Source organism: Drosophila pseudoobscura, chromosome X, assembly GCF_009870125.1.
Source record: "Drosophila pseudoobscura strain MV-25-SWS-2005 chromosome X, UCI_Dpse_MV25, whole genome shotgun sequence".
In the NCBI taxonomy this organism is placed as follows: Eukaryota; Metazoa; Arthropoda; class Insecta; order Diptera; family Drosophilidae; genus Drosophila; species Drosophila pseudoobscura.
In genome coordinates this window covers 3,836,533-3,850,183 of record NC_046683.1, presented here as the reverse complement: position 1 = coordinate 3,850,183, position 13,651 = coordinate 3,836,533, and the positions used below count along the sequence as shown (strand labels likewise).

General features: G+C 44.6%; 4 protein-coding genes across 4 annotated transcripts; 2 read left to right on the top strand and 2 right to left on the bottom strand.

Annotated features, from left to right (window-relative positions):
- The first annotated feature begins 4,948 nt into the window (after positions 1-4,948).
- Positions 4,949-5,875, top strand: Gip (hydroxypyruvate isomerase-like protein Gip). Its single transcript, XM_001355581.4, has one exon. It carries the CDS (start codon positions 4,981-4,983, stop codon positions 5,791-5,793), a length of 813 nt encoding a protein of 270 aa, XP_001355617.2. The 5' UTR covers positions 4,949-4,980; the 3' UTR covers positions 5,794-5,875.
- Positions 5,786-7,944, bottom strand: LOC4815959 (uncharacterized). The gene is made up of 4 exons (XM_001355582.4): positions 7,605-7,944; positions 7,399-7,543; positions 6,334-7,340; positions 5,786-6,266 (listed from the first exon to the last, which is right to left on the bottom strand). The coding sequence occupies exons 1-4, from the start codon at positions 7,779-7,781 to the stop codon at positions 6,066-6,068; spliced, it is 1,530 nt and encodes a 509-aa protein (XP_001355618.2). The 5' UTR covers positions 7,782-7,944; the 3' UTR covers positions 5,786-6,065.
- Positions 7,945-8,584: 640 nt separating this feature from the next.
- On the top strand, positions 8,585-11,259 carry Pp4-19C (protein phosphatase 19C). Its single transcript, XM_001355583.4, has 3 exons — positions 8,585-8,736; positions 8,979-9,887; positions 9,963-11,259. Exons 2-3 carry the CDS (start codon positions 9,094-9,096, stop codon positions 10,090-10,092), a joined length of 924 nt encoding a protein of 307 aa, XP_001355619.1. The 5' UTR covers positions 8,585-8,736; positions 8,979-9,093; the 3' UTR covers positions 10,093-11,259.
- A 396-nt stretch (positions 11,260-11,655) lies between these two features.
- Positions 11,656-12,556, bottom strand: Obp19d (Odorant-binding protein 19d). The gene is made up of 4 exons (XM_001355584.4): positions 12,362-12,556; positions 12,209-12,297; positions 11,999-12,135; positions 11,656-11,935 (listed from the first exon to the last, which is right to left on the bottom strand). The coding sequence occupies exons 1-4, from the start codon at positions 12,507-12,509 to the stop codon at positions 11,854-11,856; spliced, it is 456 nt and encodes a 151-aa protein (XP_001355620.2). The 5' UTR covers positions 12,510-12,556; the 3' UTR covers positions 11,656-11,853.
- Between the last annotated feature and the right edge of the window lie 1,095 nt (positions 12,557-13,651).

Sequence of the window (13,651 nt, the reverse complement as noted above, 5' to 3'; positions counted from 1 at the left end):
ATTGCCTTTTCGTCAGCTGCCTCCGTGGATGGCTAACAAAACAGGAAAGGTTTTTACAATTAATAAACTGGATAATTAGCACTCAATATTTCATTTATAAGAACGAAAAATTGCTATATAGATCATCCCACCCAATTAGCGGAATTTTGAAATTTTTTTACTCTAACATTTTGTTTTTGGTAACATAACGTAGCTTGTTTTATTACTATGAAAATATAACAATTTTTTTTCTCCAAATTTGACTTTAATTTTTTTCACATTTTGTCGTACTACCGAAACACAATGCCAGAACGGATATGCTCAAATGTGTGTGTCTTCCACAACGAATCAAGTCCCAGCCCAGGGATATTTTCTCTGGAAATTCAAATGAAATTCGTTATTCTTTCCGTACGACGATGTTTAATGGAAAGCACGTAATAAAATAGTGTATTTTTTCAAATCAGACTATGACACAATTTAATTTCTTAAATTTTTATTTTTATTAAATACAAGATTAAATTGCACACTACAAAGCGAAAAAAATCCTTTATACTCGTATGTATTTTTCTTATTAATTGTATAAATTTTATTATGCGGATTGAACTCATTGAGCAGCAAGCAAAAGCAAAAGGATTGGATTTCTGCGAAACACTTGGAGAAAAAGTCGATTAAGGAGTGGGTTGTGAGGGCCCTTGAAAGCGGGGTCAAGTGTGTTTTATTTTCGCCTGATTTATTTCGACCAAGCACCACCTATAACTTGCACGAATGACCACAAACAATAACACAAAAAGCTAGTGGCAGGAACAATCACTTCAAATCCAAATAGACTGCAAAAAAAAAGTAAAGCACCCCACGGAGTGAGGTTGAAGAAAATATTTATTTCTATACGAATTTAATCGGTTATTTATTTATTTGTGAATAGCACATACATGCATATGTATATTTATAGCATTTCGCTTATTATTTTTGAATGCTTTCAGCCCGAACCGCCCTCAAAGGGAAAAACAAATCAAAGGTTTCCTGCATTTTTGATGCGATACATCCCGGATAAATTCGCGTATGTGCCGGTTCTTCTGGCTCCTTCAATGTGGGTCAAGTTTTCTGTTATTTTCGCCTCATTTATTTTGCACTTTTCAGTACACAACGACGTCCACACCAGTAACCAAAAGTGACGGGACGGAAATTCGTGTAATACATACAAACATATATGCGACTCGATTCGATTCGGAGGAAATTGCCGCACAAAAATACGTGCATGCCACTCTATAAATGTTGGAACTCGCCCGATGACCGATGCCTGATTGAATCGAGCCAATTGCCGGCAGCTTCATCGAAACAAGCACGAAATAATTTCAAAAACACAATATTTAAATGCATTTAAGAGTAGGGTAGGGTATACCTGACTATAGGATACCCGCTGCATACATAGATATAATATTTCTGTTTGGCATTTAGGTATGATATGAACAAATCCCCTCTCAATAGGAGTTGATTATTTTTAAATAATAAACTTTACAGGAAAATCAGAATGCATCGAGAATGCACAGAGTTCCATTCCATGCAATTGCATCTGGAGCTCAGTGATTAACTGATGTGTGTGCGTGCATGTGTGACCTCTAGTGGGCGATGTGCGGGTGGGTGGCTTTCGAGTGCATTTCGGTGAGTGTCTGATGATGTGATTAAAACATTGGATTTAATGAGCCATGCCCCAGTATCCACGATGAGGTGTTGATTCACTGCACAGCGATGCAGACCAAACTTTTAAGACTTTAATGTTGCTGCGACTTCCGATATTTTCAGACGCGTATCGTAGGTTTTTAAACACTGCTGCATATACATTTCTATACATAAGATATTGATAGGTGTTAAGTTTTCATAGCAAAAATTGTTAGCTTCTTTTCGGGCGAACCACTTCATTTCATGGAAGTTGGGCTCCGGCTCCTGGCGCTCGATCTTCTTATAGTTGTTCTTCTGGGACTCGATATCCATATCAATATCTCTAACTGTAGCCAACAAAAAACCCTGGGCTTGCCAAAAGTGCAATCCATGCGTAGAAGCCCCTGATGATAAATATCTTCCATGAATTTCCAGAACTTCTGAACTAACTACTATTATATCTGCATCTACATATCTCTTCCATAAGCTGTGCTCCAGTGTACATATATCGATTTAGAACAACATGAGGGATTCTTGCGTAGATAAAGCAATGTACATATACTCCCTATGAATACGCTTCAGAAAAACTATTATCCGGCGTTAAATTTTCCCAAATTTGATATTTTAAGGATCTGTACAGTACATCCCATGGACACTGGTATATCCGCGAATCATACGACCGGACTGGACTGCCGGACTGTGCTGGCGGACTGTACTGCCGGACTGGAGTGCCTAATCCGCATGAGATTTCGCCGCAGGCACCAAATGGGTGCTGGCTGGGATTGGGAATGGAAATGGAAATCCAATTTCTATGGTGAATGCAATCAATTATATATTTGTAAAAGCCAACAGCAGCCAGGACACTGACACAACGCATCTGTGGCATGTGGCAAGTGTCAGGCTGTGTTCGTTGTTCCTTGCATTCGTTTTTGGGTTTTACAAATTTAATTGCATTTGTTTATACGAACGAACATACGTGTACGTGTACGTGTATGGAAAATGAGTTAAGCAGAAACATAGGGGCCAGCGGCCAAATGGAGTCGTCTCTACAGAACAATTGGACGTACGGAGCACTCGTAATCATATTTGTATAGCTGCCACCTCCCCCTCGCCTCCTCTCCCCCTTAGAGTACATTGTGTGAATTTTTCCCAGACTATTTGTGGTTTTTTGGTAGATTTCTGGGCAATTTATTTGCTCTACGATTATTCAAATAGACAAACCAACCACAGCCCAGCCCAGTCCAGGCCAGCCCGAATGCCAGTGGACGAGAATGGCAATGACATGTCTAGTAGTTGTTTTTATTTCCATATTTTCTGAGCAGTCGAGTATTAAAATAACCCCCATGAGGTGGACCGCAATTGCATCTTGCATATTCTCACTGCAGAGGGATTTAGAAACTCTTCAAGCTAATGATTATTCGATTGTCGTCTAGGATTTCTGATTGGATTGGAGGACTGCACTCAATCCGACTGACTTCCAGCTTGATTAAATGCAACAGCTTTAAAGATTTTTAAGAAAAAAGCATCTCGGCGTTTAAGTGTTCACTGGATTCAAATTTAGTTCTCCACCTCCATTGAATCCCCAATCATGAGAGACTTCTTAGCTGTCGTAGTCGTAGATAACTTCAGCTATTAGTCCATTAACTAACAGGACTACTTAAGGTACTCGTAAAGCTGCTGAAAGTGAAAGGTGTCCACTTTGGAGTGACCTGAAAAACTTCAATTTCAACCTAGACTGCAGTCCCCTCAAAACGATGAAGAAATATGTGCGTACACCACCAAAAACATTTTAATGGGAATTCTTTTTAAACCGGTGCAAGCTCGTGAAAAACACAATAATTCTTAGGAAATGACCCGCCATGAAAGTTTAATGGCCAATTTAACTGAATGCAATTTTCCAGCCAGGTGATAATGCCTAGAACGCAGTTTAAGGCCAGGGGAGAATTTAAAGCCTGACCCGCGTGAATGCGTCAACCTTACGCCCACCCATCGGATGAAACATTCTCCAAATGCGTCATGAAGAGGAGGATAATGGGATAAGCATGGGTCGAGCGACTACTTCCACGATAAGGCGACAACAAAGCCACTAAAAGCGATTCTACAGGACCCTCTAATGACCCATGATGAACCCACATACATACATATGTATATGCACATCCGTTCCACTCCACTTTGGGGCGCTTTAACATTGTAATTCCTTCTTTTCTTTGCCGTTCAATTTCATAAAGCACTTTCTAGCATTGCGAAGAGGACTACAATGCCTGCGCTAATCTCGCCTCCAAAACGGAGGCGAGCTGAAAATTGCACTTAAACGATGGGCGTGTCATTTTCAGTGGAAGTTTGCTATTCAAAGCACTAATTGTGTCTAATAATGGCCACGATACCAAGTGGAAAGCTGACGGATAAGCTAACAGGAAAAAAGGAACAGGAAGGAGAAGAAACGGCCAAAGTAATCAGCCGTATTTTATATTACAATAATGGCCATATGGCATTACACTTTGCTGACTGTCTAACTCCAGGGAGAGCTTGTTGGCTGCCCCAGCTATTCGACTCGACTGATAGCCGGGACACTTGACTGGACTCTGATCTCTCATGCTATCTCTTAGCAAAGATTAATGTTATATCACCATAGTGTAATATAAAATCGGGTTTATATAATAAAAAAAATCGTACCATTGGAATTCTTTGGAGCAGCAGTTCTCAAAATAGGACACATAGGATACAAAACGAGGGGGAACGTCGTGAGCCGCTGCTCTACTTTATACCCGGTACTCAGTCTGTATGGCTCCGCTCCGTCAGAGGGCGTACACTGTACGATGAAGAGTGGGTGTGCGAGAGAGAGAGAGAGAGAAAATGAGAAAGCGCGTGGCCAGGGGTAGCGTATCCACTGCCCTTTCATGTGTTCCTTCTGCAATCGTCAATCTGCTAGATTCTCTACGATTCTGCGGACAGACAGACATTTCTATGTCGACTCTATATACACACACTAAAAAGAGACTATTCAAACCACACAATTTGCTATTATTGGAGTGTATTTAGCCTTAGCCTAATTTGTACCATTCGGTCTTTCGATTTGACCCATATTTTATTTTCCAAACTAGCTTGAATGGACTCTGAGATTCTGGCAGCATTTTTTTAATGAATTGGCTTACATAAAAGTATTTTCATAAAAGCTAGAATAAAGAGATAATGATAAAAAAAATAGCTACACTTAAAAAAAAAAGCTAGAGCTTTCAAGAAAAAGAGCCAGATGGGCAACGCTGACCAGATGACATTGACAGTAGAAAAAGCTTTTTATTTTTTTTTTCCATGAAATCGTGAAATGATATGAAGAATCAGTCGTGAATGACCCGCTCACCGAGAATGGCACTGAAGTTCGCAGCTAACTTGAATTTCCTCTTCACCGAGAAGGCGTCCACTATAGCGGAACGCATTCGGCTGGCCCACCAGAGCGGATTTCGGGCTGTGGAGATCCCCTACCCCGAGGGTGAGACCCGGGACGTTGTGTCGGCGATCCGGGAGACCGGCGTTGTGGTCAGCCTGGTCAATCTGGCCTTCGATAAGAGCAACGATCAGCTGCGGTTTGGCTCGACGAGCGTTCCCGGGGCGGAGGGCCTGTTCCAGAAGCAGCTGGACGCGACAATCGACTTTGCCAAGGATGTGAACTGCCAAAAGATCCACCTGACTGCTGGCCTGCTTACCAAGGGCCAGGAGACCGACTACACAAAGACCTACACATCGAACCTGAAGATCGCGGCTGATAGCCTCAGGGCGAATCAGATGATCGGCGTGATAGAGCCTATTAACAAGTATGCTGTGCCTGGCTATTTCATGAACTCGTATGTGACGGCATCGGGCGTGCTCACCGAGGTGGGGGCCGACAACATCAAGCTGCTCGCCGACCTCTATCACCTACAGCACATCCACGGCAATGTCACAAAGACGTTGGAGGAGTACAAGAGTCAGATTGGGCACTTCCAGATTGCCCAGGTACCCCATCGACACGAACCGGACACTGCCGGCGAACTCGACTACGACTACGTTTTCAAGCGGCTGCGGGAATTTGGCTACGATGGCTGGATTGGCTGTGAATACAAGCCGAGGACAACGACGGTCGAGGGCCTCAGTTGGGTCACCAAACTCGGTCATAGCCTTTGAGTTTGAATTGTATTCTGGCATTTAAATACATTTTTTATACATATACACATATAAAACATTAAAGGATCTTGAGTTGCTCGAATGAATGTCAAAGAGAGGTCATGGAGTTGACCTACAGCATATGCGTGGAATAGTACAACAGAAAGTACCCACAACAAACATACACAACGATTAGATAAGATTAGATAGAAAAGAGATACTCGTAGACTAAGCAATAACAACCAGTCTCAAGAAGATTCTCTGGGAATTCTTCTCTTCCTCAAAGACCATCATCAATTAGCAGCGTGGCTGTCGTTGCGGTCCTTCTTGAGAACATGTCTGGCATACTCCGCTATGTGGAGGACACCCAGCTCCGGTGACGCGATGTGTAGATTGTTGCCATTGCAGTACTTCGTGTTGATGTACGGATTATGCAGCTCTGTGATAAGAGTTGAACAGGCCGTGGATGAATCGCCCGTAGACTTCAGCATTTTCTACGAATGAATAATAGATGAAAGAAACTAAGAGTGCGAATGGGAGTGTTGTAAGCGGTGACCCTACCATCCAGAACTCATTTCCTGGCAGGGCATTTCCGTCCCAGGCATAGGAGACCACCAACAGCATATTAGCATGCTCCGGACTGGAGAGTTTTTCGGCTGGATTTCGTTTGGAGATGTGCACGCGAATGCCGTCCGCCGGATGGCCGTCGGTATCGATGACGGCGCCATTGAACAGCCGTCCGCAACTGGTGAGACTGAACCAGGAGAAGTGCACCACACCGATGTGGGTGAGACGCTTACCCAGCTCGCGTAGGCGCTGCTCGAAGGTCTCCAGAAAGATGCGCTCCTGCTGCGCCGCCACTTTCCATACGCCCAGACCGAAGCCAACGACATGAATGTAGGCCTGCTTGCCGGCCTCTTGAGCGCGTGCCTGGGCCTCGAGCAGCAGCATGTCAAAGCTTATGGCATAGCGCCGCTTCATCACCAGATTGTCGAAGATGTCTTGCTTGTTTCTCGAGACGCCGAAGCGCTGATTGTCAATGTGGACATCGGCGTACAGACAATCTTGCGTCTCGTAAAAGTTTCGCCAGATGCGGCGATAGTCCTCGGCTTTTGTTGAGGCCGGCTCGTCCAGGTCCATGCCATAGCCATTCTCTGCAGTGTTCTGTGTACGCGCGATGACAATGTCCTGGAACTCCATCAGATTGCGGCGCGATAGCCGGGCCCCAATGAGACCCATAATGACACCTTCTGGCTCTAATGTCCGACGATCATGGGTAACACGACCGCAATTGGCCCTCTCGCCTTCGTTGATGAACTCCGTGTGCGAGCTGACCGACAGCAAGGCAGAAAGCTTGACATCATCGTAGCTGAGGACGTTTTTCAGGACAAGTGGAGCTTTCTCCGCTTTACTGCCGATGGGTTCAAAGCCGCTAGCTCCACTCTCTCCAGTGAGCAGCAAGAATTTGTCGTTGCGAGCAAAGAAGCTGGCACAACGCTTCTCCAGCAGCCGCTGCACGAATCCGCAGAGGGAGAGCGGGTGGTAGACAGGTTGCTCCACATCGTTTCCTGATTAAAGAGAAGATTTCGCAACGTGAAGTAATGGACACGCTTGCAACATGCTTACCCCATTGACACTTGTGCTCTAGGTACTCCAGGTATAGTCCCAAGGTGCGTTCATGTATCACCGGATAGACGGAGGAGATGTGGCTGGCAATGCGTTCATGTCGTGCCTTCGGCTGTCTATTAACCCGGACACTTTCTACGCCAAACTACATGGCGGTCAGAGTGGATTAGAGCGCAATATGTGAAACGTAAGTGCCAGCCACATACCGGAAGAGGAAATTCTCTGGATCTGTTTATAAAGTCGTCAATATTAGCAGGTCCACCACCGGGTTTCTTCACATCTTTGCATTGTCCAAGCAGCTTTCGACCGAACTTAGTCAGCGCGCGGGAATCGGCCGCAACAGTTGGCCAAACCTGATCAACGTCGGCTCCAAAGGTAGACATGGCTTAGCAATGGGAAAATGGATCGATTTCACGTTTCCGCCTTATGGGATGCTCTTGGGGATTAGGCGCTTGCAATTTCACAATTGCATCTAATTGCAAAGGTCCGGCCTCTGGCCTTATATAGAACGTGAAACGCAAAAACAGTTTTTGGCAAAGTATCGATACTATCGATTGGGGATGAAATCTTTAGATCACATATTCAACTTTTTATAAATGTTTTTAATACATTTTTGCAAGTTTTATTTTTTCTATGGTTTCTATAAAGGGTTTGCCATACACTCCATTTATACTCGCGATAAAAAACGACTAGGCGCCAATTTAACCATCTCATCTCTACTAGCCGTACTTGCACACCAAGAAAAAAAAATTTTTAAATACATAAACAAAAGATTTTCAACTTAATTTTACGCAAAAAATTTGCAAGTTTGGGGAGAATTTTTAATATTTTTCTTTTCAATTTAAATAGCATTCGAAAGTATCATCTGCAAACACAACACAACTACTACAATCGATAGAACGATTGAAAAAAAGCTGTTTTTCTTAAAAAAGCGGAAAATTTTCTAAAAAAATCAGCAGTGCAGCAAAATCTCAATAATTGTGCTAATATCATTTTTCTTAGCGCTCAAGATTTTGTTGACGGAAAAAAGTCAACCTGTTTTAGACTTTTATTATTTTTATTGGCAAAAATCGTTAAAAAACAATGATGAGCCGGACAATTGGTGAAAAATCCAGAATTACTGCAATTCAAAAATTTTTCCCGCTATGGTCTGCAAAAAAGCCAGATCTGACGTGAAAAAAGCGTAATCGGCAGCACTGACCACCCGACAAGCGAGCTATCGCTTCATCGACTGACAACTCTGTTGCTGACAAAAAGTTAATGTTAATTTTTTTACAAGAGCGTGCGTGCAGTGCTCAACCAACAATAAAACGATTGTTGAGATTGCTTCGCGCAACTGTAAGTGTTTCTCGCAAAACGTATTGTGGAAAAGTATACTGGAAAGGTCGAGGATATGCGGTTGGGGCGCCCGCGCGCGGCAAAAGGCCAATGACAAGCCACACACACAGACCTACACAACACCGAAACGAACAGACGCACATACACACGACACACATACATACCTGGAACATGCAAAAACCGAAACACAAACAATTAAAAACTCACTTGAAAGTGTATTAATTTTCTATTGCATTTTATAGCACCGGAAAGAGAGCGCCATAACCCAGAGACGCCTGTGCCTGTGCCTTCACCGATACTACTCATTCCCACAGACGCCGACGTCGACGCCGACGCCGAACCCCCAACGACAGCAAAATGTCCGACAACAGCGACTTGGACCGCCAAATCGAGCAACTGAAGCGCTGTGAAATCATCAAAGAGAATGAGGTGAAGGGCTTGTGCGCCAAGGCTCGCGAGATTCTCGTCGAGGAGGGGAACGTGCAGCGTGTGGACTCCCCAGTGACGGTGTGCGGTGACATACACGGCCAGTTCTACGATTTGAAGGAGCTGTTCAAGGTGGGCGGAGATGTACCCGAAAAGAACTACCTATTCATGGGGGACTTTGTGGATCGCGGATACTACAGCGTTGAAACATTCCTGCTCTTGCTGGCCCTTAAAGTGCGCTATCCGGACCGCATCACATTGATACGCGGCAATCACGAATCTCGCCAGATCACCCAGGTGTATGGCTTCTATGATGAGTGTCTCCGCAAATATGGCTCTACTGCCGTATGGCGTTACTGCACGGAGATCTTTGACTACCTCAGCCTGTCGGCCATCATCGACGGCAAGATATTCTGCGTCCATGGCGGACTCTCGCCCTCCATTCAGTATTTGGATCAGATCCGTAGCATCGATCGCAAGCAGGAGGTTCCGCACGACGGCCCTATGTGCGATCTGCTATGGAGCGATCCCGAAGATCAAACCGGCTGGGGTGTATCACCACGCGGTGCCGGCTATCTCTTCGGTTCGGATGTTGTCTCACAGTTTAACAGAACCAACGAGATCGATATGATATGTAGGGCCCATCAGCTGGTCATGGAGGGGTTCAAATGGCATTTCAACGAAACCGTCTTGACCGTGTGGTCGGCGCCAAACTATTGCTACCGGTATGTCATGTCATCTCTATCCATTCTGTACTCTGCAATACTCTTATCTATCCTCTATCCCACCCTCACTTGCAGTTGCGGCAATGTGGCTGCCATTTTGGAACTGAACGAGTACCTGCATCGTGACTTTGTCATCTTCGAGGCGGCACCACAGGAGAGCCGGGGCATACCATCAAAGAAGCCCCAGGCTGACTATTTTCTTTAAGACTACAACCACAGCCACAGCCACAGTCACAGCACAGCCACTACCACTACCACTAAGAAAAGTAGCCCCGGCAAGTACCAAGGACTTGCCTGGCTCCTCCGTACTTGACCTTTGACATCCATGGCGCCCGTTGTACGTTTTTCATGGGACCGTGCGTGTGTGTCCGTGTGGCCTGGAACGCCTCGATTTTGTTAGCCGGAAAAAAACAACAAGAAATCCAAACGAAAATGAACTGCCTGCCTTCCCAAGCAACAACAAACGTGAAAAGCAATTTCGAATGCAAAAGAAAATCAATTTTTAGACTAAATTTAGCTAAGGAGATCATCCCAGTCGGGGATGAGCCACAGACGGAGCCCTCATCAGCATCTGCATCCGCACGTCCCTGTCTTGTTTTGGGAGCAGAAAATACCCTTCCAAATATAACTTTAGCTCATAGTACTCTGTCTTGAGTTGTTTTTTTCCATGTCCCAGCACCTTTTTGCCCTTTATCGTTTTCTATTTTTTTTTTTTTTTTGTAACAATGATCATGTGCGTGGATGTCATTTGGTCTGTGACTGTGTGTGCGCATCGTAGAGACCAATACCCTAGAACGCGCATGGATTTCGCGCATTATATTAAGCTAATACGTAATAAAACTAGATAAGCCCGGCCTCCAGCTCCTGTGAATTCGCTTGGTGAAAGCAGCAGAACCAGCAACACCATCATCGCTTGCTGTCGACGCTGCTGTCTTCACAAAGCGAATTATCCAGGATCGGCTGGCAGGCAACGTACTATAAAAACCCATATAAATACTATGTTTAAGCCGGTGGCTACCTTGGCCAATCGATCAATCAATCAATGGTAAAGTGAAGTGACGTTCACGGGCGTCGGACAAAGAAACGAGACGATTTAAGGGCTTGAGCTAGAGCCTTGTATGCAGCGCCAGCGCCTTTCTGCTGGGCCAGAATTGCTATTCGCAATTTCGGGAATGAGAGGCGAGCCGAAGAGAGGATAATTTGTACGTGTAGCATAACTGTAGTGCGTAAGCGTAACTGTAAGTGCGACCCAGATTGGGACAGTATATAAAAACCACTATATAAACACACAAATATACAAATATTTGAAAATAAAGCGTATTCTAAGCCGCATACCGAAGCCACGGCAAAAGTGTAGCGTACAAACAGTGTATACAATAATCGTTTATCTGTAGAATCTGTGGAAGAAGTCGGACAATACTTAAGGAAGTGAGCTAAATATCCAATCTGGGCTCATTCATGGCCCTTATACTATCTATTGGGGCTAACATTTGATTTATCCTGCTCGAACTACTGCTGCTTTAGGAGATCAATGTTCTGTAAGATTGTTAAAGATGTTAGCATTTAATGAACTAAGTTCCTGTAAGAGAAGGGTTCGGTTCACCCTAAGTTATAGTTCTGCGGAACTGTTTCATATGTAAAGTCAAAGCAAAGGAGCTTTAACATTAGAAAGTTCTTATAGAATCTTATAGATTCTTGTCCGATAAACAGCCTTAATGTTATTGCTGTACCTATCTCAAGAGCTAATTCCGATAATTCTAGGTACATATAAACCAATTTAATTACCTTTTATAATTTGCTCAATTTATCAGTTATCTAGGGACTATTCATAGTGTGTAAGCGAAAAAAAAACAAAGAAATGTCTAGATATAGCTAGATAGACATTTATATATTCCAGAGTGGGCGCTAGTGGTTCATTAACAGGTCCTTTTGATTGGCCAGGGGGCGGGGGGTCGTCGTCTCACCTTTAGTGCTCCACCCGCAGGGTGATGCCATGCTTTTCCATGTGCTCAATAATGCACTTCAGATAGCCATCGGCGGAGTCGCAGCTGGAGGGAAGGGAAGCGGATCAAGATCAGTGAAGTGGCCGGTGTCAAAGGCTGAATACTCACTGATCCTCGGGCAAATCGATGGCCGCACAAGTATCCGCAATTTCGGTAATGGCATCCTCCTTTTCCTCAGCGTTCTCGCTCATGAGCTTCATCATTTCAATAGTGTGCTCGGTGTTCGGTTTGCCGTCCTCCTCTATCTGTGGGAGTGGTGGAAAAAGGAAAGGAGTTTTGGAAGGATACTTTTGATTTGTGGCTGAGTTGAGCACTCACGATCTTAAACTTCTTCATCATGCAGGCGCGCAGGCACTTTCCCTCCTCATTCACCGACGGCTCGTGCTTCATCATCAGCTCCACATCCTCTGCAAGAGAATGTTTTGGGTGGTGTACTCGGTTTCCTTGGAAACACCGCATCGAATCACTTACCATCCGTGGCGCCCGTCTCTGCCTTGCATTCGTTGGCTGCCTCAGCGACATGCTCCTCGTTACTTGCATCCTGGGGCTTCGACTCGGACTCGGACACCGCCACCAGGCACACCGCCAGCATCAGACCCAAGCAAACCAGACGCGACATATCGTATCGAATGAGCTTAACGGGGAACGAACTCGAACTTAAATGCGTCCAGCTGGTAGAAGTCGCATTTTATAGAGCTATCAAGTCGCGTGATAATTTGATAGATCCACCTCCACCTCTACCTCCACTTCCACTTCCATTTCCAGTCTCATCCGAGAGTCTCGGGCAAATCTCAAGCGAACAGAGCCAAACAGGCAGAATAATTACAATTAGCGGATCGCATGGGAGCGGAATGAACTATATGAGCAGCACATGACACTCCACTACTCCGCTCTCGATCTGGCCAAGATCCGGCGGAGATGCCCTCGGCTGGCTATCGTGTGAAACCCCCTGAGGCACGGGGAGGCGGAGTGGGAGGTGCCACTGGTAGGTGCACTAAGGTGCTCGAGGCGTATAGTAGGGCGGCTACCTATTGCCAATTATCAGCTTAATTGGTGACTGGCATGAAATCAGACATCTCCAAATGGAAATGAATATGAGAATGCAAAATATCAAAATCTCGAATGCAATTAAATCGATCAAAACTTTTGACGGTGACTGAGTGACTACTGCGGTCACCTTGCAATTATAGTCACGGCATACCCTTATCCAGAGAAAGAGAATCCCCATTGGGGCACGGTCCATTCACCATCCCCCAATAACAAAAACAAAACAGAATAAACCTTAAAGGGCAGACTCGAGTGGATCAGCGATGTGCCTCGTCATGCACACGGCATGTTTTGTGTTTCTTCACTCGCAGGCATTCTCTAATGCACTTTTCGCCAGGGCATGGGTTGGTTGGTTGGCGAAGAATAAAACTCGAAGACTGGATATATCAGAGTACCTATCCGTTTTTGGTTCCATTCCATATGCACGTGTCTTTACTCTGCTTATCTTCACTATCTATTTGATTGTTGAACTTTCATTGCTGCCCATCGGTTTGTTATTCTAACGAGTTTTCATTTCATTGCACGCCATTAATACGACTAGACGGAGCATTTAATTATGCCAAGTCGACTCGCTGGCTTTAGAATTAAACTAAATATATCACATAACATTCAGAGACAAATACAAACCCTTCGGGTTTAATGCCAGGGCAGGGATCAGTGAAATGAGTGGTAAATGCTTTGAATAAACGAAAGATCAAAACTATCCATTATCAT

Bases quoted from the DNA above. Each gene is read 5' to 3' on its own strand.
- Obp19d (XM_001355584.4), bottom strand. From the start codon at position 12,509: ATGTCGCGTCTGGTTTGCTTGGGTCTGATGCTGGCGGTGTGCCTGGTG. The intron at 12,298-12,361 runs GTAAGTGATTCG...ATTCTCTTGCAG, and splicing joins AGAGACGGGCGCCACGGATG to AGGATGTGGAGCTGATGATG. The intron at 11,936-11,998 runs GTGAGTATTCAG...CCTTCCCTCCAG, and splicing joins ATCGATTTGCCCGAGGATCA to CTGCGACTCCGCCGATGGCT.
- Gip (XM_001355581.4), top strand. From the start codon at position 4,981: ATGACCCGCTCACCGAGAATGGCACTGAAGTTCGCAGCTAACTTGAAT.
- LOC4815959 (XM_001355582.4), bottom strand. From the start codon at position 7,781: ATGTCTACCTTTGGAGCCGACGTTGATCAGGTTTGGCCAACTGTTGCG. The intron at 7,544-7,604 runs GTATGTGGCTGG...ACCGCCATGTAG, and splicing joins CCAGAGAATTTCCTCTTCCG to TTTGGCGTAGAAAGTGTCCG. The intron at 7,341-7,398 runs GTAAGCATGTTG...CTCTTTAATCAG, and splicing joins AGAGCACAAGTGTCAATGGG to GAAACGATGTGGAGCAACCT.
- Pp4-19C (XM_001355583.4), top strand. From the start codon at position 9,094: ATGTCCGACAACAGCGACTTGGACCGCCAAATCGAGCAACTGAAGCGC. The intron at 9,888-9,962 runs GTATGTCATGTC...CCTCACTTGCAG, and splicing joins GCGCCAAACTATTGCTACCG to TTGCGGCAATGTGGCTGCCA.